General features: G+C 38.6%; 2 protein-coding genes across 2 annotated transcripts; one reads left to right on the top strand and one right to left on the bottom strand.

The window, feature by feature from the left end:
• Positions 1 to 241: 241 nt before the first annotated feature.
• LOC110883263 lies at positions 242 to 14,115 on the top strand. Its single transcript, XM_035978386.1, has 8 exons — positions 242 to 1,055; positions 1,109 to 2,791; positions 11,590 to 11,688; positions 11,824 to 11,871; positions 11,961 to 12,023; positions 13,102 to 13,197; positions 13,752 to 13,796; positions 13,982 to 14,115. The coding sequence occupies exons 1-8, from the start codon at positions 242 to 244 to the stop codon at positions 14,113 to 14,115; spliced, it is 2,982 nt and encodes a 993-aa protein (XP_035834279.1).
• A 1,247-nt stretch (positions 14,116 to 15,362) lies between these two features.
• LOC118483205 (chitinase CLP-like) lies at positions 15,363 to 16,618 on the bottom strand. Its single transcript, XM_035978743.1, has one exon. The coding sequence runs from the start codon at positions 16,265 to 16,267 to the stop codon at positions 15,389 to 15,391; it is 879 nt and encodes a 292-aa protein (XP_035834636.1). The 5' UTR covers positions 16,268 to 16,618; the 3' UTR covers positions 15,363 to 15,388.
• Positions 16,619 to 26,778: the final 10,160 nt, after the last annotated feature.

Genomic DNA, 26,778 nt, shown 5'->3' with positions numbered 1-26,778 from the left:
TGGGTTTAGAGATTATTTTCCATTGCTATCCTAGTTTGTGGCAGAATTAGGAGGTGATCTTGGAGGCTAATTCGGTACCGCGTGGTGTGACTGTATCGTGGATATCGGGTTGGAATTGCCCAGCGAGTGCTATTGAGTGGTGAGTCTGTATCTCGAAGGAATTTGCTGCTTATTTCTATTTTATTTTCGGGTTCAATTTGATGCATTATTAACCCTCTGGTTATCATCTGGTATCAGAGCCATGGATACCCGAAACTCTCGTGATTTAAGGAAGACGATTGAAACTCTGGAAGCTGAAAAGAAAGCAATGGCTGACCAGCTAAAGACTATGCAGGAACAGATCCTCGAACTCTCCATTAATCGCCGAGATGACGACGATGTTGATACCGGTGGTTCGGGAGTCCAGCAAAAGGGGTCTGGAACGTGGCACTCCAATGAAATTAAGGTCGAAATTCCAGAATACGACGGAAGACTCGACCCATATGAGTTTGTTGAATGGTTGCGAATGGTGGAATGTGTTTTTTATTACAAAGAGACAACTGAGGAGAACAAAGTCAAAATTGTGGCCATGAAATTGAGGAAGTATGCATCAACATGGTGGGCTAATACGCGTACCAAACGTGAACGCTTGGGTAAGCCGAAGGTTAAGGAATGGGCGAAGATGAAGCGCTTAATGAAGCAAAAATTTATGCCCTCGTATTATCTCCAGGCAAGTTGTTCTCAATTGTATCACCTCAAACAGAACCATAGACCAGCAGAGGAGTATTCCCAAGACTTCGAATACTTATTGATGAAGTGTGACCTACCCGAGGATGACCCTCAAACGTTGGTACGGTATTTGGGTGGGTTAGATCCTCGTGTTGCTGATGTCGTGGAACTATATCCCTATTCGACTTTAGACGAGTTGACGCTGCTTGCTCATAAGGTCGATACTCAGCAGAGAAACAAAGGAAAATTTGATGCTGGTCGAGTTTTTACCAAAGCACCTATGCAATCGAAGACACCCCCGGCTGCCAAAACTAATGTTGTACCTGACAAAGCAACAGTCCCTACCCGTGTGCCACGAAGATGTTTCAGATGTCAGGGATTGGGGCACATTGCTTCTTAGTGCTCAAACAAACAACTGGTTACCTGGCTGAGTATGAGGAAGTAGGCAACACTTTTGCGGTTGACCCATCGACAGAGTTAGCAACCAGCTCAGAACCTGCTGTTGAAGAAGTTGTCGGGCCCGACGAAGGGTCATTGCTCGTTGTTCGGCGCATGCTCAACAGTACCCCCGGTCAGAAAGAAAATCTTCAACGAGAAGCTATTTTCCATTCCCGATGTACCATCGCCCAAAAGGTTTGCACGATGATTATAGACGGTGGCAGCTGCACTAATGTGGCTTCTCAAACCCTTGTCTCCAAACTGAACCTCACCACCGAACCACATCCTTCCCCTTATGTGATCCAGTGGCTCAACCATGGTAAGGGAATACATGTTTCTCACCGAATTCTGTTGTCTTTCAGCATTGGCAAGTCATATGTGGACAAACTTTGGTGTGACGTCATTCCGATGGATGCCTGTCATGTACTTTTGGGTCGTCCCTGGCTGTTCGATCGTCGGGTAATGCACGACGGTTATCGAAACACATATTCATTCACTCACAATGATCGGCGAATCGTTCTCACCCCAATGTCTCCAACCACCACTTCCAATACAAACCCACAACCCTTGAGTACTCTGTTGAAAGCTGAACAACAGGAGTATTATTCCATTAAAGACTTCATCCTCATGGGCCTTGATGAAGTTGAAACCAAAACATCAACCACACCCCATCCACGAATCCAACCTTTATTACAGACGTATAGCTGTGTGTTCCCTGAAGAAATACCTCCCGGTCTGCCACCCCTTCGTACAATTCAACACAAGATCGATTTTATTCCCGGGTCGGTACTCCCCAATAAACCCGCTTATCGTTATAACCCATACGAAACTGACGAGATGAGGAGACAGGTAGAAGGGTTGTTGCAAAAGGGGCTGATACGTGAGTCACTTAGTCCTTGTGCAGTCCCTACCATACTCGTACCTAAAAGGAACGAAGAATGGCGGATGTGTATGGATAGTCGGTCCATCAATAAGATCACCATCAAGTACCGTTTCCCAATTCCCCGATTGAATGATCTTCTGGATGAACTCTTTGGTTCCACTGTGTTTTCGAAGGTTGATTTACGAAGTGGTTATCATCAAATCAGAATCTATGAAGGAGATGAATGGAAGACAGCATTTAAAACGAAAGAGGGTTTGTATGAATGGCTCGTCATGCCGTTTGGGCTGTCCAACGCGCCGAGCATGTTCATGCGATTGATGAACCAGGTATTAAAACCTTTTCTGGGCAGGTTTGTGGTTGTTTATTTCGACGATATTCTTGTTTTCAGCAGAACCGAAAATGACCATCAATCTCACCTGCAGCAACTGTTTGAAGTATTAGCACATGAGAAACTCTATGGGAATTTCGAGAAATGTGAATTCTTCACTAATCAAGTGACCTTTCTTGGTTATTTAGTTTCTGAACAGGGCATTCAAGTTGATGAAATAAAAGTACAGGCTATACGGGATTGGCCGACTCCCCAATCTATACAACAGGTTCGAAGTTTCCATGGTCTCGCTTCCTTCTATCGGCGTTTTGTAAAGGATTTTAGTACTCTTGTGGCCCCCATGACAGAAATCACCAAGCTCAAACAGTTTTCATGGAACCCGCAAGCGCAGGCTGCCTTTGAAGAAATCAAAGCACAGGTTGTCTTCAACTCCTGTACTGGCTCTACCATGTTTCGATGAGGTGTTTGAGGTCGAGTGCGATGCCTCGGGAGTGAGTATTGGGGCTGTTCTAACCCAATTAGGCCGCCCAATCGCCTATTTTAGTGAGAAACTAAACGACGCAAAACGGCGATACTCGACCTACGACAAAGAATTTTATGCTATAGTCAGGGCGTTGGATCATTGGCAGCACTACTTGATCTCCAAGGAGTTCATTTTACATTCTGATCACGAGGCTCTCAAGTATATTCAGGGCCAAAACAAATTGCAATCACGACATGCCAAGTGGGTGGAGTATTTACAAGCATTTAACTTCACCATTAAGCACAAATCAGGAAGATTAAACAAGGGGGCTGATGCGTTGTCTCACAAATACGCGTTGGTTAATTCGTTACATGTCACACCCCGATTTCCACGTGTATCACCGGTGGGCCCGGTGGGGGATTATCGTGACGTAGTTGGCAACAATATAGTCAAACCACAATATATAAATGCACAGCGGAAGCATAAAGATAAATATTATCCAACCATTTATTGTAATATCGATTGTATCACATATAGTTGAATAGTATCCACAGGAGGGATCAAAATAAATAAAAATGTTGTTCAACAGATAAGACATCAAGCTTGCGAGACTTCTTAAGATGCTAAGGAGCTATTGCCAGCCGATTACGTGTAGTACCTGCACTTAATCTTTTTGGGGAAAATACGTCAGTTTACACTGGTAAATACATTCAACCGACACTTTTGTAAAATGTTTATTTAAAATTGATTTGAATGCACGAGGCACAAACTCTTTTATAACTTGGGAGAATTATTTAAAATTATAATCTTGTGAACGAATTACATGTTCCTTCTATGCGTTCAGTAGCCCGGATCTAGTCCAGGTTAAAGATCAATAAACACACCACTTTGCGTAAAACCGTGGTGGGTAAACCAACGGCTACGTCTTTTATAATATAGACATAATACCGGGTGTACGCCTACACCCGGGTGACGAGGTCGTGGCCATTTCGTAAAATGATGCCTAGGATATCCGGGACATGGTCATTAACCCCCCAAAGGCTTTTAAGTAACAAGACTGTTTAAATGAGCCGATCAAATTATTCAATTAACCACCTAAGCGATGGAAGATTTGATGCTCAATCAAGCAGTATTTTATATACCGTAACCCAAGCCCGTATAAGGGAAAATAAGTTAAAAGTATTTACCTTTGCAAGTATTGTCCTTAATCGGTTAAATCACAGATATCTTTTACTGGGGCTCCTATTCTGGAACGAAGGTTTTAAAATAACCTATTAGAATCCTAACGGGTCTTTATATTAGCCGTAGCCTAGACCGGTTAGTTTCGAGGGATAGATACGGTTTAATCGCGTGAAAGGCGAAAACCGAGAATGGAATGTGATTCTGACCCAACAAGTTTGGAGACTTGTTTTATACGGGTTTAATATTCACACTCTGAATCTTGGGGTCAAAATGGTATGGTTTGACCCGTATCGGCTAATTTATGTAAACTAGTTACATAAGCCGAACCGTGCGCGCAATAGGCGCAACGGGTATCCGTGGGAGTTCTACACTGATTTCCTAAGTCAATATACTTTAAAGAGGTTGTGGTATCAGTAGGATACCTTCCATAATGCCTGTAACGAGCTTTAGTTTATTATACGCTCCGTAGGGGTTTTCCGGTCATTTTAAAGACTTTAAAAGGACTTTCTGAGTTCTACAGGAAACCTAAGTTTCCCGATCAGTTTAATAAGTGTAAAATACTTTATTTATTAATTAAAATCAGTAGCAACTGGAATCGGGTCAAAAGACCTTGTAGAACTCAAGTTTTGGCCAAAAAGGGCATATTCGGTATTTACCGAACCATAGCCATAACCGCAGGTTATGAGCAGGTTAAAATTAATTAAAAATCTTTAAAAATCCCAAAATATTATTTTACTACAGTGAGTAAAAGTTTTGGTGACGAAATCTTGGTTTAGGTAGGCGTTATGCTAATTGCGCCGTTTATTACAAAAGTTTCTTATAAATGCGCTATTTAGCATAACTCCTACTCTAGACCTCGGATTGGCGTGAAACTTTAGGGACATGCTTAGAATTTAGTAAGCAAGGTTATGGTCCCTTCACGTGTCCGAAATACTCGTTTTATTTTAAAAAGGGCGTTACGGTCAACTTTTAAGTAATTAACGGAAATGTGTAAAAGGCTCGGACAAACAACGAACCGGTCACAGAGGGTGATACCATCACGTGACCTGGTCCTAAGAGAGTCCTAAGGCATACCTACATTGTATTAAAACGGGTCAGAACTGAAGTCAAAGCAAAAGTCAAACTTTTGCGACATTCGGCTCCGAACCGGGTCAATATGGCAAATGGCCGAATCAAACGAGTTTAGACAAGTTTATATACTTAATATCATGTTTTATGAGTGTTCAAACATGTTTCATATCATCTACATTACAGATTATGCAAGAATCGCAAAAATGACTTTCTGTTGACTTTTTAAGTATACGTTTGACTCGACATTTGAACTAGTTAGAGTGGTGATCAGGGGGAACCCTTTTAGAGGTTTATTACCCACATAAATACCAACACATAACTACTTTTGATTCGAGAATTCACTGGACCATTCGTGATTTATCGCAAAGTCAATCGTTAGTTACAACAGATTGACTTTTAGGCTAAACTAAGCAAAAACAAAGCCATATAAGGTTTGGCATACTTACAGAGACTTGATGTAAGACTTAGAACTAGAGGAGAACACTTGGGAGCTTCAGAAATGATCAGAGAATGTGTTTTGAGGTGTGTTTCAATTGTGAACCATGTATGCCTATTTATAGTGCAAGAATTGCTTTAAGATCATTACAACTCAGCCTACAAGTGAGTATGGATGATGGGCAGGTGGCCTAGAGTGCTATGGGTCGAGTAGGGGGTGCCCATGCCTCACTTATTGCATGTATGGTCGTTCACTAGCTCAAAAGGCAAGTTAGTCCAAGTCTTCTGCATCTGGGCGTTTCACGCGGCCCGCGTGAAGGATCAGGCTCCTCTTTACGCGGGTCGCCTGGATCCTCATGTCAGAAACGAATTATAAAAAGGCTCGCGGCCCGTGTAAACTTAATCTAAACCTTTACGCGGCCCGCTTCAAGTCTGTTTTTCTGGATTTTTGAATCTTTTATAATCATGACAAAATCCTGGTAATTAATAACGAAATCTTCGGTAATTAATTACCTGACCTTTCGGGTTTGAAGGGATAACTTTGCGATTTGGCCCTTGATTAATTACAACTAAAGGCCTTGTGTTATTTACCCGCATTGTTAAGCCCCCGGTCATCTTTGTTAATTATTCGGAAAGCCTAAACTTTCATTGTTGACGCTTTTAACCCTTCTCGTACGAATTTGATCATAACTTTCTCGTTTTAAAACGGAACTTCGCGGAATTTATATAGTACATTCTAGTGGGCGTATTTTACTGTTACAAAGCCTCGGGTACGTCAAAAGGTCACTCAGAGGTATAATTAAACATGTTGACACCGTTAACCCCCGCAGCTTGTAATCTCCCACTTTCTTCCGCGTTTCGCCTCCGTACGATCCATGATTTATTCGTTTGAAGGTACGAGCATCGTCTAGGGTTACCATACAGTATACTTACCCTTGTTTGACATTTATAACCCTCGAATTTACATACTTTCAAGGTTTGTCAAAATTAGTCCTTTATTAAATATCAAATGCCACATGTAAACTCAAGACACGTGTCAATACATTATTGGACGCAAAATTTCGAGGTGTTACATCCTCACCCCCTTAAAAATAAATCTCGACCCGAGATTTACTCAAACAAATAGGGATATTTCTCTTTCATCGTGGATTCAACTTCCCACGTGAATTCGGGACCTCTCCGGGCATCCCATTTAACCTTAACTATCGGCACATGTTTTCTTCGGAGCTTTTTCACCTGTCGGTCTTCAATCGACAAAGGCTTCTCCACAAACTTCAAGCTCTCATCTATATGTACATCTGTGTGTGGGATCACTAATGATTCATCAGCGAAGCACTTCTTTAGATTGCAGATGTGGAACACATTATGAATTCCATTGAGCTCTTCTGGTAAGTTCAACTTATAGGCAACTGACCCGACACGTTCGATAACCTCAAAAGGTCCTATATATCGCGGGCTCAGTTTACCCTTCTTACCAAAGCGCATCACCCCTTCCAGGGTGATACCTTTAGCAACACTTTTTCACCTACATCGAAGTGAAAATCCTTACGCTTTGGGTCAGCGTAGCTTTTCTGCCTATCACGGGCAGCCTTGAGATGTTCCCGAATCTGGACAATCTTGTCCGTTGTCTCGAAAACTATCTCTGGTCCTGATAATTGGACCTCTCCCACTTCCGCCCAACAAACAGGCGATCTACACTTTCTACCATATAATGCCTCGAAAGGCGCAGCCTTTATGCTGGTATGGTAGCTATTGTTGTAGGAGAATTCGATTAGGGGTAGGTTCTTATCCCAACTACCACCTAAATCGATAACACATGCTCGCAGCATGTCTTCTAACGTTTGAATAGTACGCTCACTCTGGCCGTCTGTCTGGGGATGGTAAGCCGTACTAAAGTTCAAACGTGTGCCCAAAGATTGTTGGAAACTCTTCCAGAAGTGAGACGTGTATCTAGTATCTCGATCAGAGATAATAGACACAGGTATACCATGCAAGGCTACAATCTTATCTACATATAACTGGGCCAATGTATCGGAGCTATAAGTCTCCTTGATGGGTAAGAAATGAGCTGACTTAGTCAGTCGATCGACTATAACCCATATTGTGTCGTTTCCTTTGCTCGTTTTTGGTAACTTGGTGATAAAATCCATAGTTACACACTCACATTTCCATTCAGGAAGTTCAGGCTGTTGTAGCAAGCCAGATGGCTTTTGATGCTCAGCCTTGACTTGCGCACAAGTCAAGCATTTGGCTACATAAGCGGCTACAGACTTTTTCAAGCCTATCCACCAATAGTTTGCCTTTAAATCCTGATACATTTTGTCTGCTCCAGGATGGATAGAATATTTGGAACTATGGGCTTCTTGGAGGATAACATCTCGTAGTCCTCCATAAATAGGAACCCATATCCGCCCATTCAATCTCAAAAGTCTATCCTTGTGAAGAGTTAACTGCTCCTCAGTTACTCCCAGCTTCTCCTTAGGATAATTAGCTTCCAACACAGCCTCTCGCTGTGCAGCTAATATCCTTTCAATCAAGTTATTCTTTACTTCCATTCTCCTAGCATTGATTCGGATGGGTTTCATCCTTTCTTTCCGGCTCAGGGCATCAGCGACTACATTCGCCTTGCCGGGATGGTATCTGATCTCACAATCATAATCATTCAAGGTTTCCATCCAACGGCGTTGCCTCATGTTTAGCTCCTTCTGGTTGAACAGATGTTGAAGGCTTTTGTGATCTGAATAGATCACAAACTTGATTCCGTATAGATAATGCCTCCACAGTTTTAGTGCGAATACCACGGCACCCAGCTCCAAGTCATGGGTGGTGTAATTCTTTTCGTGCACTTTTAACTGTCTTGAAGCATAGGCAATCACTTTGCCTTTCTGCATGAGCACACACCCCATGCCAGTGTGTGACGCGTCGCAGTAAACTACGAACTCTTCGGTACCTTCTGGTAGCGTCAACACAGGAGCGTTGCTCAGCCTTTATTTCAAAATATCAAAGGATTCTTGCTGCTTAGGGCCCCAAACAAACTTTTCCTTCTTCTTGGTTAGAGAGGTTAAGGGCGCAGCAATCCTTGAGAAATTCTCAATGAATCTCCTGTAGTATCCTGCCAATCCCAGGAAACTACGGATCTCTGTGGGCGTCTTTGGCTCTTGCCAATTCATGACCGCCTCTACCTTAGCGGGATCCACCTGGATACCATGCTCGCTTACGACATGTCCAAGAAATTGGACTTCTCGTAGCCAAAATTCGCATTTAGAGAATTTGGCATAGAGTTTCTCGCGATGCAGCAATCTGAGAATACATCGTAGGTGTTTCTCATGGTCAGCTTTATTCTTTGAATAGATAAGAATGTCGTCGATGAAAACGATGACAAACTTGTCTAAGTACGGCTTGTAGACGCGATTCATGAGATCCATGAACGCAGCCGGTGCATTTGTGAGCCCAAAAGGCATCACTAGGAACTCGTAGTGACCGTAGCGAGTCCTAAATGCTGTTTTATGCACGTCTTCATCTCTGACCTTCAGCTGATGGTAGCCCGACCTCAAGTCGATCTTTGAGAAATAGCTAGCCCCTTGCAATTGATCAAACAAATCGTCGATCCTTGGCAATGGGTATCTATTCTTTATCGTGACCTTATTAAGTTCACGATAATCGATGCACAGACGCATCGATCCGTCCTTCTTTTTAACAAACAAGACAGGTGCTCCCCAAGGAGACGAACTAGGCTTGATGAAACCTTTTGCTAACAGTTCATCCAGCTGGGTCCTCAATTCCTTCATTTCAGTCGGTGCTAGCCTGTAGGGTGCTCTAGCAATAGGAGCTGCTCCAGGGATGATATCTATTCTGAATTCCACTTACCTATCTGGTGGCAACCCAGGTAGATCTTCGGGGAAAACTTCTGGATACTCCGAAATGACAGGAATGTCCTCTATCCTTGGTTTGGGCTCTTCGATAATCACTTGTGCCATGTAGATGACACAACCTCTTTTTAAGCATCTTGAAGCTTTGAGCATAGTTACGTTCTTGGGTAATCCATACTGCGTATCCCCTCGAATGGTGAGCGATTCACCAGTCGGGGTCTTTAGCACAATTTGTTTTCTATTGCAGACGATCTGGGCCTGGTTGTGTAACAACCAGTCCATGCCCAGAACGATGTCAAAACCAGCCAGATTAAAGGGAAGTAGAGATAGAGGAAAAGAATGGTTCTTAATGGATATCATACATCCCTCTAATATAGTGGAGACGGTTTCTACTGTGCCGTCTGCTAGCTCTACTTCGTATTTCACATTTAGGGTTTTGATAGGCATGTTCAGCAATTTGCAAAATTTTTGGTCTACAAAGGATTTATCAGCGCCTGAATCGAAAAGTACTCTTGCAAAGATATTATTCACGAGAAAAGTACCTGTGATTACGTTGTCGTCCTGCAACGCTTCCTTCACATCCATTTTGAAGACTCTAGCGTTATTCTTTTTGGTTTCTTCAGTCTTCTTGGCGATCTTGGGGCAGTTATTCTTGATGTGCCCCTTCTCACTACAGTTGTAGCAGGTCGCGTCTTTAATCTTCTTACAGTCCACAGTCTTGTGGTCTTTGGACTTGCACAGTCCACAAGTATGCGTCTTTGACTGGGACTGTGAGTTCGGCCCAAACCTGCATTTCCCAAAGTGGAATTTTTGGCAGTTTTTGCACTTGGGCTTCTCTCCGGTTTGTTGCCCATCTTTTCTCGACTCTGTTCCTCTCTTGCCATCACCGTTCCCACGGTGCTTCTTTCCCGACCTTCGCGAGGTATCATCCTCACGCTTCCTCTTTTCGGCCTCTTTGTTCCTCTGCGATCTCAGCCGGACCGCGTCCATTGTGAGGGACAAAGAGAGGTCAGTCACAGACCTGAAGGTCGTTGGCCGAGAGGCCTTCACACTAGCTTTTATCGCGGGTTCTAACCCCCCGATAAAACGAGCAATCCTCCTTGGTTCCGGGGTGACTAGATATGGAACCAATTGAGACATCGTGTTGAAGCTCGTTAAGTAGGCCTGGCAGTCCAGATTTGTCATCACCAATGACACAAAATCGGACTCTATCTTCTCCACCTCATGCTGAGGGCAGTAATTTTCTTTGATGAGAGAAACGAATTCCTCCCACGTCATGCTGTAAAGCACAGCTTTTCCCGAGGCCTGAACCAGCGCCCTCCACCAAGCTAGGGCCTCGCCCTTAAACGACTGCGACACAAACTTCACTACATCCCTTTCCGCGCAGCCACTGATGTCCACCACAGTGTCCATCTCATCCAGCCATGTCATACATTCGACGGCACCCTTCTCCCCCGTAAAGTCTCGGGGTTTACAAGACACAAAGTACTTGTATGTGCAGCCCCTGGCACGGGAAGCATCAGTATCCTAGTTTGTGGCAGAATTAGGAGGTGATCTTGGAGGCTAATTCAGTACCGCGTGGTGTGACTGTATCGTGGATATCGGGTTGGAATTGCCCAACGAGTGCTTTCGAGTGGTGAGTCTGTATCTCGAAGGAATTTGCTGCTTATTTCTATTTTATTTTCGGGTTCAATTTGATCCATTATTAACCCTCTGGTTATCAGAAAGGCTCCCTTTGAGTATGTAACTACTCGTTTGGTTGGGACGCAATAGAGCAACTTATTACTTTATATTTTCATATTTATAAGGGTAAATTACTTTTTGAGTCTCTGTATTTTAGTGGTTTTAACTAGTTGAGTCCAAAAGCAAAAAGTTTAACGACCTGAGTCCCTATAAGCATTTTCATTAACCATTTGAGTCCTTTTGAGTCCAAATTTTAACCTTTTGAGTCCAATTTTTTGGACTTAAATCGTTATAAAATAAACAAAATTGGACTCAAAACGTCATAAAATAAATGGCTAGGGACTCAGGGCGTTAAACTTTTTAATTTTGGACTCAAGTGGTTAAAACCACTAAAATACAGGGAGTCAAAAAGTAATTTACTCTATTTATAAATTTCATTTCGTCTTTAATTCGTATATGTATTACAAACTGGTTCAATTAAATAGGACGCACGCTTAACTGGTCCATTCTTAATTATCTTGTTAATTAGGTGGAGAAGCTCACGTAAACGTAAAAGGGAAGCGCCCCTGTGAGGATCTTGACCAGTACTTTGTTGAGAATCCAAGCTCCGCATCAGCAACTGCTGCTGGTAAACGTTTGTTCGGTTTGGTTATTAAGATATTTGAATTGTTTTGTATCTTTTATTTATGGTTATCATAAGTAACCATATTGTATCTTTACTTTTATCATGTTTCTGTTGAACAATTTTATCTATACCTGATAGGTACCAAAGCTGAAGTGAGTGGAGGATCCATTTTCAAGGTTTTGGCTGGTATAGTGAGCAAGTTCCCTTTTGTTTGACCATTAGTCAAGATTTTTGGATTATTCTTAATCAAGTCTTGTCTTGTTAATTAATAATAGGTAGAAAGGTTCTCAAGTGCCCTTGTGAGGAGGATCTTGTTAACTCTGCATCAGCAACTACTGGTAACTTCTTGTTTGGTTGGGTTGTACAACATATTTGGATTAGATAGAGGAACTTAATCCTTAATCTTCCTTTAAATAAGTTTGAGTTTTATACTTTCTTGTAGTGTGGATTCTTCTTTTTTGGTTATGTGTGTCTAGTTCTAGAGGCTTTAGTGTGTGTGTATAATAAACAACAAGAAGAAGAAAGCAATTAGAAAGTTCAATATTGTTTCTTAAAGGCACTCAAACTTGTATAACTTCTAAATTTGTTCCATTGTTATAAATAAAGGCAAAAGATCAAATACAAATAATCTTAACATACTAAACATACAAACTGAAGGAAAACCCAAAAAGACAAGGTGGCATTTTTGTAATTACCACCAACTATCAAAGTTACAACCAAAAATACCTAAAAAAACACAAATTTTTTTTTAACATTTTTTATTAAAAAATCGCTACATTTCGTTAGCAAACAAAAAAAAAAAAAAAAATTTTTTTTTGGCTGCTACTAAAAGTAGCGATTTTTTAATAAAAAATATTAAAAAAATAAAATAAAATAATTTGTGTGTTTTTTTTTATTTTTTTAGATTTTTTTGGGGGGTTTAGTTTTTAGCATTTTAGCTTGGGGGGGGGGGGGGGGGGGTTAGGTTTTTTTTTAGGTTTTGGGGGGGGGGGGGGGTTAGGTTTTTTTTTAGGTTTTTGGGGGGTGGGGTGGGGGGGGGGGTTAGGTTTTTTTAGGTTTTTGGGGGGTGGGGGGGGGGGGGGGTTAGGTTTTTTTTGGAGGGGGGGGGGGGGGTGGGGGGTTTAGGTTTTTTTTGGGGGTGGGGGGAGTGGTTAGGTTTTTTTTAGGTATATTTGTAGAGTAACTTTGATAGTTATTGATAATTACAAAAATGCCACCTTGTCTTTTTGAGTTTTCCTTCAATTTGTATGTTTAGTATGTTAAGATTATTTGTACAAGAACTTTACCCTATAAATAAAAGGGGGTCCAACTAAATTTCATTCATGATTAAGCTCACTTTTGTATAAAGTGTTTTTGTCTGACCATTAATCAAAGATGTCTGCAATCTTAACAGCTTGTTAGTTAATATGTACATAGATAGAAAAGCTCAAGTGAAAGGGAAGCGCCCTTGTGTTGAGAATCTAAGCTCTGCGTCCTTGGTTGAGATTCCAAACTCTACATCGGCAACTACTGGTAACCACTCCTCTGGCTGGGTTGTAAAACATATTATTAAGATATCTTGATTGTTTTGATCTTTTATTTATTTTGTAAAAGGCTATGACTCTCATGGTTATGCTGAGTAACTATATACTTTGTATTTTTATTTTTATTTTTGTATTGTGTCCTTCATTCCAAAAGTGAGAACCTGTTAGGTTTAGGCGACATGATCTGCACGGTATGACTAATAAAGTGCATATGAAAAAGTGGATATTGATCGTATGCTATTTCGTATGGGTTCTCTCTTATTCACAGACGTATTTTGTTTTAGTTCATGACAATTGAATTGAATTGGTGTTGTTTGTGTGCGTGTGATTGGCTTGGCAGATCACTCTTTCATTTCGTTAAATAAGTTTCAACCGTTGAATCTTTTACTTTTGGCTTATTAGTAGGCGTGCATGGTATGTAGTATGTACATACAAAATGTTAAGTATCTGTTATCTACGACGATCTTGACTTGTTTAGTGAAAGTGTCCCCTTTTGTCTGACCATTAGTTGGAATAATCTAATCTTGTCTTGTTAATTGATAGGTAAAAGGCCCACGCACCCTGCTCTTGACCCTGCAGAGATAGAAGGTACTTAATCTATGCTCTTGGATACGATGTGTTATGTCGGATATTAGTTGTCGACAATTGAATTGCTGTTGTGTGTATACTATTTATTTTTCAATACATCTTGTGTTTATGGTTATGATAAGTAACTATGTACATTGTTTTTTTTTCATCATGTTTCTGTTGAACAATTTATTTACATCTAATAGGTGTCACTTATGAACTGGTGACCGAAGAATCCTTTTACAAGCCCCTCACTCCCCTTGTGTTTTCATCAGCAAATGTAGATGATGCTTCAGGTAACAACGAATTCCATTTGAGTTATATTCTCCTCTTTGCTTAAAAGCTTAAACAAATAATTTCTTTTATATTTTGTCCTGCATCCTTTAAGAAAAAGGTTTCTGAAGCAACATCCAATGCCCAGGAATAATTTTTCTGAAAATATATATATCTATATAGAGTAAACTTCCGTTTTGCTCCCTGTGGTTTGGTCACTTTAACGGTTTTGCTCCAAACCTTTAAAAATAACCATTTTACTCCCTAATGTTTCGGTTTTTTTGCCAGTTTGCTCCCCGCCTCTAACTCCATCCAAATTGTTTGTTTTTCCATTTTGCTCCCCGCAGGGAGCAAACTGGCAACAAAACCAAAACATCAGGGAGTAAAATGGCTATTTTTAAAGGTTTGGGGCAAAACCGTTAAAGTGACCAAACCACAGGGAGCAAAACGGAAGTTTACTCATCTATATATTATGATGATCTATAAAAATGATTTCATCTCATTAAAGACAAGAAAATATCCCTATCACTGCGTTGGCGTGGTATATTTATGAAATACATTTTAAAAATAATATATCCTAATGTGAATCTCAGATATTTATTATGTATATCGCTTGGAGGATGGATATCGCATGGTTACAGAAATCAAATATCGTCAACCACACATGCCTAAGAAAAGTGTGCCTCCCACTCGCAGTTGCATCCGGTAACAACTCATTAGACCTTTTTTATGTAAAATGACTCGCTGCAACTTTAACATTCTTAATTTCTGCTCTGTTGGTTAATAGGTTGCAAAACTGAATTAAGAGGAAATACATGGTCGACCACGCTCAAGAAGGAATACCGTATCAACCATTTGACTTGTAAAACTTGTTACTGTCTGAAAAGTTTTGGCCAAATTCACTTTTAGTTTTGTATATATGGGTATGGACTATGGTTATCGTAAGCAACTTAATACTGATGTTATGCTTGTTAATGTTTGTGCAAATATGATATATGTTTTAGGGGGACAACTGCCTGGACGTATGCTCCATTGCACGATGAAGTCATGCCATATGAATGGAGCATCGATGTCTATAAGGAAGTTTGTGTGCAAGAATTGCATGTTTACATATTCTGTCATGACCTGAACATTATAGAGAGGGTTAGCAGCATCCGTATGTTTGTTAACCTGGGCTGCTACCGAAGTGTATGGTACAAAATTACGACACAAAGAGAACAAATGTAAAACTCATTGAAAATTCAATTAAAGGATTATTTATTATATATTGAATTCATAGATATCACATCTAAGCAAGAATTCTTTATTCGGAAAGCAGACTAATACATTTGGTTATAGCTTTAAGGGCTGTTGATAAGAGTAAAGTTGAAGCTTGAACAAGAAGTATGCTTGCGTAACAACGATGAACTGAACCCAAAAGTCGAATTCTCTAAATTAAATTCTAGAAAGTTGTCCTCAAACTGAAATGTGCCGATCACAATTGCAGGTTCACTCGTTGCACCACCATCAACAAATGCCAAACACGCCACCTCGTGTGTTACTTGCTTAACAGAGTTTGGTGTGGATACAGTCCACTTCTTCCCATCCGGGAGGATGAAATCGATATCTGGAACTTTTAAACCAGTGGTGGAGGTGCTGTAACAAAGGCTGAAGGGGGCGACTGGCTTTGCAGGACGTAATCGTTTTGTAACCTTTGAAAACCTCTTAACCACACCATTATAAATGTCTGTTCTAAGAGTGGTGTAAGGGTCCATTGTACTAAGCTTGGTAATGGTATTCGCGGGAACATTTATAGATTTCTTTCCAATTACAATGCTATTGACTCTGATAAAGTATCCAAAAGAATCTTGTTGCTTTACCAACGGTGTATAAGAAAGATAGCTTCTTACATTGACATTCGATTGGGGAAGAAGGTAATAAGGACCCGACCGAAAGAACATAACCCCAGGTCCAGACGGTTTGCTTGGAAGACATAAAGATAATATGTTACTAAGAGGTTGATATAAGAAAGCTGGCCACGCATAACGTGATGAAGAAAGTGCCATGACACCAGAAACATTGGCAGGAAATGATTCAATTGATGAAGAAGGAGCACATGCCGCAAAAGGGTATGAACCTAAGTGACCATTAAACTCATTTCTTTCGTCAATTGCAGTCACTGTTAAAACGTCGAAGTTGAGGAGGGCTTGGTCATGGGATTTACCACATTGACCGGGCATGTACAAAATCCCCAACCAGGTAACGTCGAACTGTTGGTTTCTGGAGTGCAAGAAGGATTCTTATAACCGTAAGAAGCTCGCACTTCCTGGCATTCAAATTCTTCGCAGGAAGCAGGAGATACGCAAAGCTTGTTAGGGGGACAACTGCCTGGACGTATGTTCCATTGCACGATGCAGTCGTGCCATATGAATGGAGCGTCGATGTCTATAAGGAAGTTTGCGTGCAAGAATTGCATGTTTACATATTCTGTCATGACCTGAACACTATAGAGAGGCTTAGCAGCATCCGTATGTTTGTTAACCGGGGCTACTACCGAAGTGTATGGTACAAAATGGGCAGCAATAACTTCATGTTTATGAGAGATGGTGGCCAGAACGACAACGAGTAGTTGTAGAAGATAAAACATTTTTGAATGTTATTTTATTTTTCAACTGTACATTTTTGGAAAGAGCGTCAGCAGATTTATATAGGCATGTCAAGGGGTGTATGGCCCGAACAAATGTGACACTGATGTGGCGTGATAAAGCCCTACCACGCATGGGTGAAGCTTTTAAAGGGCGGGAGGGGGCGGCCGACCCCCCGAACTTTTCGCTCAGCAGTGGAGAGTATGTAGTTTTCGTATAGAAATTTTTGAGTATATACGTTTTCGACCCCCCGATTTTATAGAAATTTTTAGGTCCGGTGACTTCTGCCCCCTCGGTCAGAAATCTCAAGCTTCGCGTTTATTGATACATGAAAGAAAACTATATTTCTGGGTACCACACCCTCCAGCCTAAGACTTTGAAATGTCTGCAACTATATTTCTTTTTTTTTTTTTTTTTTTTTTTGCGTTTATTGATACATGAAAGAAAACATATAAATAAAGTATTTGACATATAGGCTTATATAGAATATTTATAAACCATAAACTTAACTTTACTATATTTTTGTTTGACTGCATATTTTATTCTTTCGAACGACAATAAATGTATTTAGTTTACAATTCCTTCTCAAAACAACTTATTAACTTATATAAGTCATAAGTTCATAAGTTACAATTTCTAACTTCTTAAAAACAACTTATTCACACACAAAAACAACTTAAATAAGTTAAACCAAACACTATAAAAACAACTTATTAACTTTTATAAGTCAATAAGTTATAAGTTGCTCTAAAATAAGCTAACCCAAACACCCACGAAATTTGCCTGGGCAGGAGTTGTAAGAATTTTTGGTGTTATCGTCGAAGACAAAATGGTGTCTAGTAGGCAAGACTTGGTCAAGGTGGGACACTTTATGTGTGAGAACATCAAGCTCAATATTTTTTTTTTTTAAATTACAAGTTTTGTTATTTATCTTTATACCATTTTTCAGGCGGTATCCTTTTTAATGAATGTTGACAGGCGGTGTCCTTTACTAGGTATTTTGTTGCAAGTTTAGTCCTTTACACCCAACCCAGTTAAAAAACCCTGTTAATTGTTGGGTGTAAAGGACTAAACTTGCAACAAAATACCTAGGTAAATGACTAAATTTGCAACAAAATACCTAGTAAAGGACACCGCCTGTCAACAATTAACAGGGTTTTTTAACTGGATTGGGTGTAAAGGACTAAACTTGCAACAAAATACCTAGTAAAGGACACCGCCTGTCAACATTCGTTAAAAAGGACACCGCCTGAAAAGTGATATAAAGATAAAGGAAAAAACTTGTAATTTTTTCTATTTTTTTTGGTGTTAAATTTATTAACAGAACAAGTTTGTTTAATCAGTCTAGAGTTAAATAACCATATATTTTTTGGAAAAAGTCATCGACCCCTGGAACATGACACAATCTTGATTTGTAAGGTTCAGAACATGACCATATGCAGCGGCTTAGTAAATGGTTCGAGGTACACCACCGTTACTCAAGGTGGAACTTGATTTTGTTTAGTTACAAATGGTCGTTTTTAATTGATTAAATGCACCTCACTCAGGCACATTGTCATGACTGTCATTTTTTAATAAGGGAGCCCTGGGACCATGCGGGTGGTGGTATCGGGTGGTCTCTAACCCATCAGTAACACCACCGTTAGTGTCTCGGGTAGGGCTACTCAGGTAGGGGCGTCGGGTGATACTGACTTAGTATGTGTGTGTAGCCGGCTACAATGCTGTTAATGTTTAAAGAATTTGTTTCAAAATTAAAACTGTATGTATATATATACTAGACTAGGTTAGTTCCCCGTGTGTTACACGGGTTGAACAATTTAAACTATATAATAAATATTTCTTGTAAATGCAAGTCAAAGACGGAGACATTTATATATATTTGATAAATAATGAAACTAATAATAAAGTAAAAAAATCTCATACATGTGTACGGAGTCATCTGTAAGAATTCATGTACCCTGTTTGAGCTCGAAAAAATATGTTCTTTCGTAATGTTTTAATATTATTATTTAATTTTAAAATAAAATGGGTATTGGGCTCAGTAAGAGCATGTTTGGTTATGTTTTTTGAAACAACTTATGCACTTATTGGGTTTTGGAAAAGTCAGTATGGAGTGACTTATTGACTTATTGGTTTTTTCCTCTCACATACACCCATATTGTCAAACATCATTTTGCAGATTATGACTTTTCAAAAAGCCAATAAGTCAATAAATTTTTTTCAGAAAGCTTAGCCAAACATGCCCTAAAGCTAATGCCAATGGGTATTGGGCTCACTAAGAGCATGTTTGGTATGCTATTTTAAAAAAATTAACATAGATATCGGGTTTTTTTTTTATAAAAACACGTGCCCATCGAAATCATAGACCCTGTGCGGTGGTCCTCCCCGCACACCCTTATCACCGCCCATGCATGTGTATACTCATTTAAGTAATCGATATACATTTGATGATATCCTATATTTTTTTCTATTCAATTAACATTTTTCTATTGAGTATTCTTTGCAATTATTAACATTTTTCTAAATGTATATATAGAGTATGGATGTTACTGAATTTTTGAAGAATAATTTTTAATTTTGACATATATATTCAAACTTATAATTATATAATGTAGTCATGATTTTTAATAAAATCCAAAAAAGCGTAAAACCCTTTTCAAATTTCAATAAAAGGGTTATAATTATCAGATAAACATTTTTCTATTTAATATTATCTACAAATTAGAAGATAAATTATTAGAAAATAAATATGAAAAAAAGGCGGGAAAACCTAAAAATAGGTGTATCCAATGAATAACACGTGTCACACATTGGTTTACTTTATTATATGTATAGATTTTTCACACAATTCTATCTTGATTTCTCCTCTATGTACGGACTTTTTTACACAATTCTATCTCTATTTATCCTCTATATATACTACAAAGATGGATCGATGACGATCTGTGAGTATACATTCCACATCTCGATTACGGTGATATATTTTCAACCGATAGTAGCCTAGAATTTCTCATGGATCTCGTCGAGTGAGCCAAACATCAAGTCATGGCAACATCTAAAAATTGATGTGTGCCACATGATTTAATTTTTAATTATATAAGCGTAGAACTAAGGGTAGTCTGTCGCGGCCCGCGACAGACTCATTTTCATTGTTTCTATTTAATTTTTAATTATATAAGGGTATTCGGGACCGGTTTTCGTATACGTGGTGTATTTTAGGACTTTTAGGGATATTCTAAATATTTTTAGGTTGTCGGAAATAATTTAGGAGGGTTGTTATAATTACAGAAAACATGTTTATTTCTATTTACTGAGCCACTTTATTTAAGCTGGAGTGCTACGCGGCACTTTTCCTTCTTCACAGTAAATCATCTGAAACATATTTTTAAAATATTTGATCAGTGAAAAATACTGGCGAGTGCATTCAATTTATACAAAAGACACATTGTTATAACATACAGTATTAAGGGTTTTCACATTTGCTTATATCTTATAATTATCTGACCAAGTTGTCACTCGGCAAGACCTGTGACTGTGGTCATATCACTATTTAGGTCCGTTCACCTAAAAGTGACGTTTGTCAAGTAGTGTATACAAAACCACACGTACTGGCAGTAATTTAAGATTACAAAGACGTAATCACTATAAGTATAACTGGAAAACATTTAGGGTTTTGCAAAGCATTTAATAAAAATAGAATGACTCACATTGCATATTTAAACGGTCAAAGCTTGCCTACTGGTTAAGCTGGTAAAACTAATTAAATATACAATGCAAACAAAACTAGGTTAATAACTTAATACAACGTTTACTATAATCGCGAGATCGAAACCCTCACGACGAATGACAAAGTATAGCCAAATATAGGCAGCACTTAAACATCCATCGGATCGGTTTTAATCGATCGAATATAGTACCGTATCAGTGATCGACTTATTACCCCATTATCGTAGCAGAGTGTTGGTACTTGGGGTATAATATTTATGCAGAATTATAAGAGACAAAAGGAAAATTTTGAGCACGTTGAAATGTCACAGAAGGGCTCAATTTATAGCTGTTTCGTAAGTCTCTCGCACCCCGCGACTCGCTCAACGGAATCCTTCGCTGCCCGCGAGCGCCACCCTAGCTACGGCTAGGGCTTCCGTGTCATAACCTAGCTTTGACACGTGCATGACACGCGTCACACAACGTGTCTGGATAAAACCAAGTCTCTCGCGTCCCGCAAGAGACATCTCCTTATGGGTCGCGGCCCGCGACAGAACAAATTTTCAGTTTTTCTTTGATTTTTATAAAAAGTAAAGTTATACATGTTCGGGTTTTTACTTACGGAGTGTTTTATAACGTTTTTGTGAGTTGTTACATAAATGCTAGAATGGTGTAATAAAATCGCAACCCATCTCCTAAAATAACTTGTTGACATAGGAGAACTAAATGCATTAATGGTGTAAGCTTAGACAAAGAACAAGACTAGATTCAAACCCAAGTTTGTTGTGGTGTAATTCCGAGAGCATCAATTCCAACATCTTTATTAAACACGGTGGATATAGAATAAGGAGGTTTGGTTGGGGTACGAAAAGATAACGAAAACTGACAAACATTTGTACTACTAGTTTGATTGATCTTAGGTTGCAACCGAGGGAACTAACTAGTTTGGTATTTATAGTTGAAATCACCAATAGATTTTCAACATTCTTTCTGTAGGTAATGGTCCCTACCCAACAATCGCCTGAAAAGCCTGTGTGGAAATCTTATCGGATATGCAATCCACTATTATCGACGAATACCTAGGCCCACATTAATAATCGCTTTAAAAGAGTAAGTGGAAATCTTCTCAGAAGTTGTATCCAAAATTATTGATAGATGAGCGCAGAGGCGAACCTAAAGCTTGGGTTGGGTGGGCGTAAAGATGGGCATATCAGTTTTTTATACCCGGAACCGGTTCTTGTATGAGTATGGGTGGAACCGGGTCTTGTTGGAACCGGTTCCAGTTCCTATCCGGTTTTAGACCATTAATACTGTAACCAATAGTAACCGATCCCGTGTAGGGTTGTAACCGGTTCCTCTGAAGAACCGGTTCCATCGGGTAAGTCAATAAAAACGCTGCAAAGTTACTGTAGGAATCGGTTCTTTAAAAAAATACCTTTAATTGGTAAAAACTTAATATCATAAAAAAAAAAGACAACCACTAATTCTTTGAATAAAAAATTACATATTAAAAAAATACAAACATATTGCATTGTAACCAGTTTATTTCTTTGACTTTTTATTTGTCGTGGGTGCGGCCATTTGACTTGCGGCTCGCTTTGGTTGGGCCACTTCGGTACAATCGTCTTTGGAATCATTAGTCTCTACTTCGTCTTCCTCCTCTTCATCAACAATCTTGTTCTCTAATTTCACTTCATCTTCTAGACTTGTATTATCTTGAATATGGTCAACGACATCCAAATGATCCTTTAGGCAAATTGCCATCTCTATTAATTCCGGTGTTAGTCTAGTTCTTCGTATGGACAATACACGGCCACTAAGAGAAAACGCACTTTCCGAAGCTACGGTGGAAGCTTGGACCGTTAGTATATCACGAGCCATGGTGGCTAGAATCGGGAATTCTGATTCTTTTGATTTCCACCATGACAAAATATCAAACTTTTTATATTCATCGGCGGTCATAGTACACGAATAATTTGTTTCTTTATATCTACCGAGTTCACTTGATGGGGCGTTACCCCTTTGTTGTTTTGCCGTTTCATCTCTATCTCTAACGACATTCAACATTGTTATGAGTGGGTCTCCAATCGTAGTCATACAACTAGAGGCCGACGATCGAGACTCAAACAAATTAGTAGTATTTTTCCCCATATTTGTTTAAATAATGATCATAAACTTTAGATAAATAAGTGTTGAAATTTTTTTTGAGATTATCTTTTAATCTTGGATCCTCCTCATGCATATCCAACTTGTTATATATTTCTTCAGTTAAAGCTTCAACAACACCTGGGACATTTAAAATTGGATTTAAAGTGGCGGCACATAGAAAAATGGGTGGTAAATCCAAAAAATATTTTTAAAAAATTTTCAAACATTGGTTTCTTCATGTTCCTCAATTGCACCGTACCTCATCATGTCGCTCATTTCCACCAAATTCCAATTGCACCATACCACCATATTGCGATTATGTGTGAGTGTCCCAACAACATATGGAGCGGATTGAGAACCCTTGTTGATGGATGGAGAATTAGTTGTTTTGGAATTCTTGGATGCCATAGTATCAAATGAATCAAGAACTTATTGAGTAGAAAAAGAATCAAGAAGAAGATGAAGATGGTGTGATAATCAAATGAATTATGTTCACTATATATACCGAATCGATTCCAACGGTAACATAACCATTAAATGGTAGAATTTAATGCACCGGGTTGGATTTAGTTACGAAGGAACCGGTTCCGGGGTAGGAACCGGGTACAAACCAATTTTTTTTTTATAAAATGTGGAACCGGGTAAGAACCTACGAGTTTTTTAAACCCAGAACCGGTTCTTCAATAAAGCGAGTAGGAACTGGAACCGGTTCCAGGTCGGGTCTACCGGGTTGGGTTTGGAACCGGTTATTATGCCCATCTCTAGGTGGGTGGGCGCCCCCTTAAAAAAGAAGGTACTAGTGTAATAGATACGCAAAGATCCCGAGCGCCCCCTTGAAATTTTGTAATCGCCCCCTTGAACTCGTCAGATCTTTGTGGATCAGCAGAACCAACAGGGTTCTAAGGGTGGGTCCGACGAAACAATTGTGTTACTCTGCAGTGGCTCTGTATTTGCTCTGTAGTTGTAACAGCGCAGTGATAAAGATAATTACATATATCTTAAATTGAAAGGTCGGTGCCAACCACATTTCTGATTTGACAAAAATCACCCCAAAACTTTTCCAAATATACAAAATTCATTGCTCAAATTTCTAACTTGACAAAAATGACCCTCCTACTTTTCAACTTGACAAAAAAGGCCCTCATACATTCTAACTTCTCTTTAACCCTCAAACTTTTGATATGTAATCCATTCTACCCCCAAACGTTGCTATAATGTCAGAGGTAACCCTCTTAACTTTGAAAATGTCGTTTTGACTCCCTCAAGTTTCAAAAGTTTCAAGCTTACCCTAAAACTAATTTCTTAAGTTTTTATTTTTATGGATATGTCGGTATAAAATTCGAGTTCGTCTACGCTTTAGCGTAATTTTTGTCTGAAAATGAGTCGGGTCAATTATAAAATGTTTTTTTATGTATGTTTTGAGCTGGACTACGATTTGACGTAAATTCTATTTGGAAACAAATTGGGTCAAATGTAATACGTTATGATTCGAAGGTATAAATCTGAGTTATCATACGATTTGACGTAAATTTAGTTCGGAAACGAGTCTGGTTGATTATAGTCTATATGTCATCATTTCGCTTATGGCGTCGCCGCAACGCGCGGCGGGTAAAAGAACTAGTAACCTTTATGGACCTATATTGTTATATGTTTAGGCTTCATAATAGTTAGCGGCCCAATTTTAATCTAAACTAGAAATTTTACCCCGCACGTTGTGGCGGGAGTTTGATTATCAATATAGTACCGACACTCGGTATAGCAACCGAAAGAGATAACATAAAATCATTGGAAAAGGATTATTGAAACGTCCACGTATGTATAAAAAACACTAACAAACGAAATACTAAAAGAAAAAAATATTCGTTCTGATAATACCAATAGCGGAAACAATATTATTCAGTTGGATTGGCTTTGGTTCATCACGTTAGGGAGAAAAAAAACTCTAAAAGGCGAAATACTTAACAAAATAAAAGTAAAGTAGAGTTAGTAAATATGTATATCAACAAAGTTGAAGTAGATGACGTAAACATGTATATAAGCAAAGTAAACTAATGGGGAATCAAATTTATTAAGTTGAGGGACTAAATATGTATATTAGGAAAGCTAGAGTAGAAGGACAGCAAAGTTAAAGTAGAGGGACTAAACATGTATATTAGCAAAGTTAACTAATAAGAAATAAAATTTATTAAGTAGAGAGACTAAACATGTATATTATGATAGTTATAATAGAAGGACTAAACACGTAAATTAGAAAAGTTAAGAGTTAAAAACAAAAAATTCCTGTTGACCAACCAGAAGTCGACACTTGGCTATGTGTCTATGTCGGATTAGCCCACCGACATAGCCTTTTAAGTTTTAATCTAAATGTCATCAGCACAATTTTCAATATAAACATGACTTTCTTTCTCTGAGTTTTATATGTCAAAAGTAAAAACAAAAAAGGACAGTGTTAGAGATAGTAAAAAAATAATGTGTTGTGTTTACTATTTATTTACCTATTCCTTTATTTAACTTAATATAAAATATTTTAACTTTTTCATGAATTTTCTTTTATTTGCTTTATTGTTTAATAAGTTTTACTTAATGTCCGTTCTGGTTTTACAACATTGGTTAGGGCTAGATTTTAATTAAATGAGAACCCATAGCAAACAACTTTAAATATATAATATTTTCATTATGCATTTATAGTGATATTTGACGTCCTTTATTAATTAAATAAAAATTAGTTTGGTTATATTATATATATGAACCGACCCGACCTGATCCGACTCAAACTTGGCTGAAAAAAATTGTTATATAGCGATATAAAAATGATAACTAAAAATTATCGCTCCACATGAAAAAGTTTCTGGGTCCGCCACTTGAGTTGTTACGATCCAACAAGACCAGGCCCAAGAAGATGCAAAAGCTACTGATCCAGCTGGAGTGGGCCGGCCCAAAAGAGACATAAAGAAGCCCGTTCGATTCCAAGAGTAACCTGCAAGAAAATAATCAACAAACTTCCATTTTTATGAGCACATGTTTCCTTTCTTCAATACATTAGTTTTTGTCCAGTATCCATGATCTCCTACGTGAATTGTGAAAGTAGTTTCTTTCTTTTCAAGTAATTCCTTGTTTTAAATACTTGTTTTTGCTTAATGAAAAATATAGATAAAATTGTCCCAGTTCGTATCCTTTCCCTTCCTTCGTTCTTGAGTTTGATCCACTACCACTAGATAGGCGTTGGTAATGCTCTCCCATGCACCAAGCTGGCGAAATTAAAAAAATAAGGCGATAGTTTTAAAAATGTGTTAAAAATTGATATTAGCAATTTGTCAGGTAATTAAATACCAACTTAAAATGTCCACAGGTAATAGGCTCTTGTGATAACACATTATTTAGCAGTGGGGTGAATGGATTGAAAATCTAAAAATACTTTGTAATGACACGACTATTAGCCGAGTCGATAAATTGAGAATTGAGTCTTTGACCTATAAGAAATCAAATTTATGTATTAAGCTTGTATGAATGGTATATTTTTGTAACACCGTTTATAACAAAATAAATATTATTATATTTTTTAAAAATAATGGATTCATTTACACTCGTAAGTCTAAACAAATTCTAACATATGAAGCCCGGGCACGTTATGAAGTTTTTTAAGGAGTGGATTTGGAACAGCTCACAAACGATTTGACTCATTTAAACACATACTAGCGATCAATACCTGGAATTATTTATTCAACTTATGCATGTGGTCATGTTGGAAAGCTTACACCACAAGATTGTGTCATGTTCAATTGGTGGATGACTTTTAAACTCAAGGTTCTATATATGACCCTAAAAGGTATAATAATCACACAAATAGCTGCCCTTTCAATATGTTAAACACCAAAAACTATTGTACTTTAGGGCCTTAGACACGTAAAGTGTCCCACTTAATTGACCACATCTTGCTTCGGATACACCATTCTCTGTTGCCGAAGATAACACCAAAAATCCTTACAAGTCCTTCCAAAATAAAACTAGGAAAATAATTAACAAAGTAAATAATAAGGCTTATAAAGGTTATCAATAAACTTATTTGTCAAATACTTTATGTATTTAATTTCTTTAAAATATAAACATAAAACTCGAAAAGGAAAAATATTTGCAAACAACTCTTAAGACAAATGGCTTTTCAAATTTCTATAAGAAACAAAATACCCCTTTTGACATGCCTATATAAATCTGATGGACGCTCTTTCCAAAACTACATTCCAGAAACCGAACAT

Source organism: Helianthus annuus, chromosome 10 (genome assembly GCF_002127325.2).
Source record: "Helianthus annuus cultivar XRQ/B chromosome 10, HanXRQr2.0-SUNRISE, whole genome shotgun sequence".
Lineage (NCBI taxonomy): Eukaryota > Viridiplantae > Streptophyta > Magnoliopsida > Asterales > Asteraceae > Helianthus > Helianthus annuus.
The sequence above is the reverse complement of the archived record's forward strand: the minus strand, read 5'-3'. Positions and strand labels throughout refer to the sequence as shown.

Coding starts and splice junctions, on each gene's coding strand:
- LOC110883263 (XM_035978386.1), top strand. CDS start 242: ATGGATACCCGAAACTCTCGTGATTTAAGGAAGACGATTGAAACTCTG. Junction 11,689..11,823: donor CGCATCAGCAACTGCTGCTG/GTAAACGTTTGT, acceptor TATACCTGATAG/GTACCAAAGCTGAAGTGAGT. Junction 13,797..13,981: donor TGACCCTGCAGAGATAGAAG/GTACTTAATCTA, acceptor TACATCTAATAG/GTGTCACTTATGAACTGGTG.
- LOC118483205 (XM_035978743.1), bottom strand. CDS start 16,267: ATGCCCGGTCAATGTGGTAAATCCCATGACCAAGCCCTCCTCAACTTC.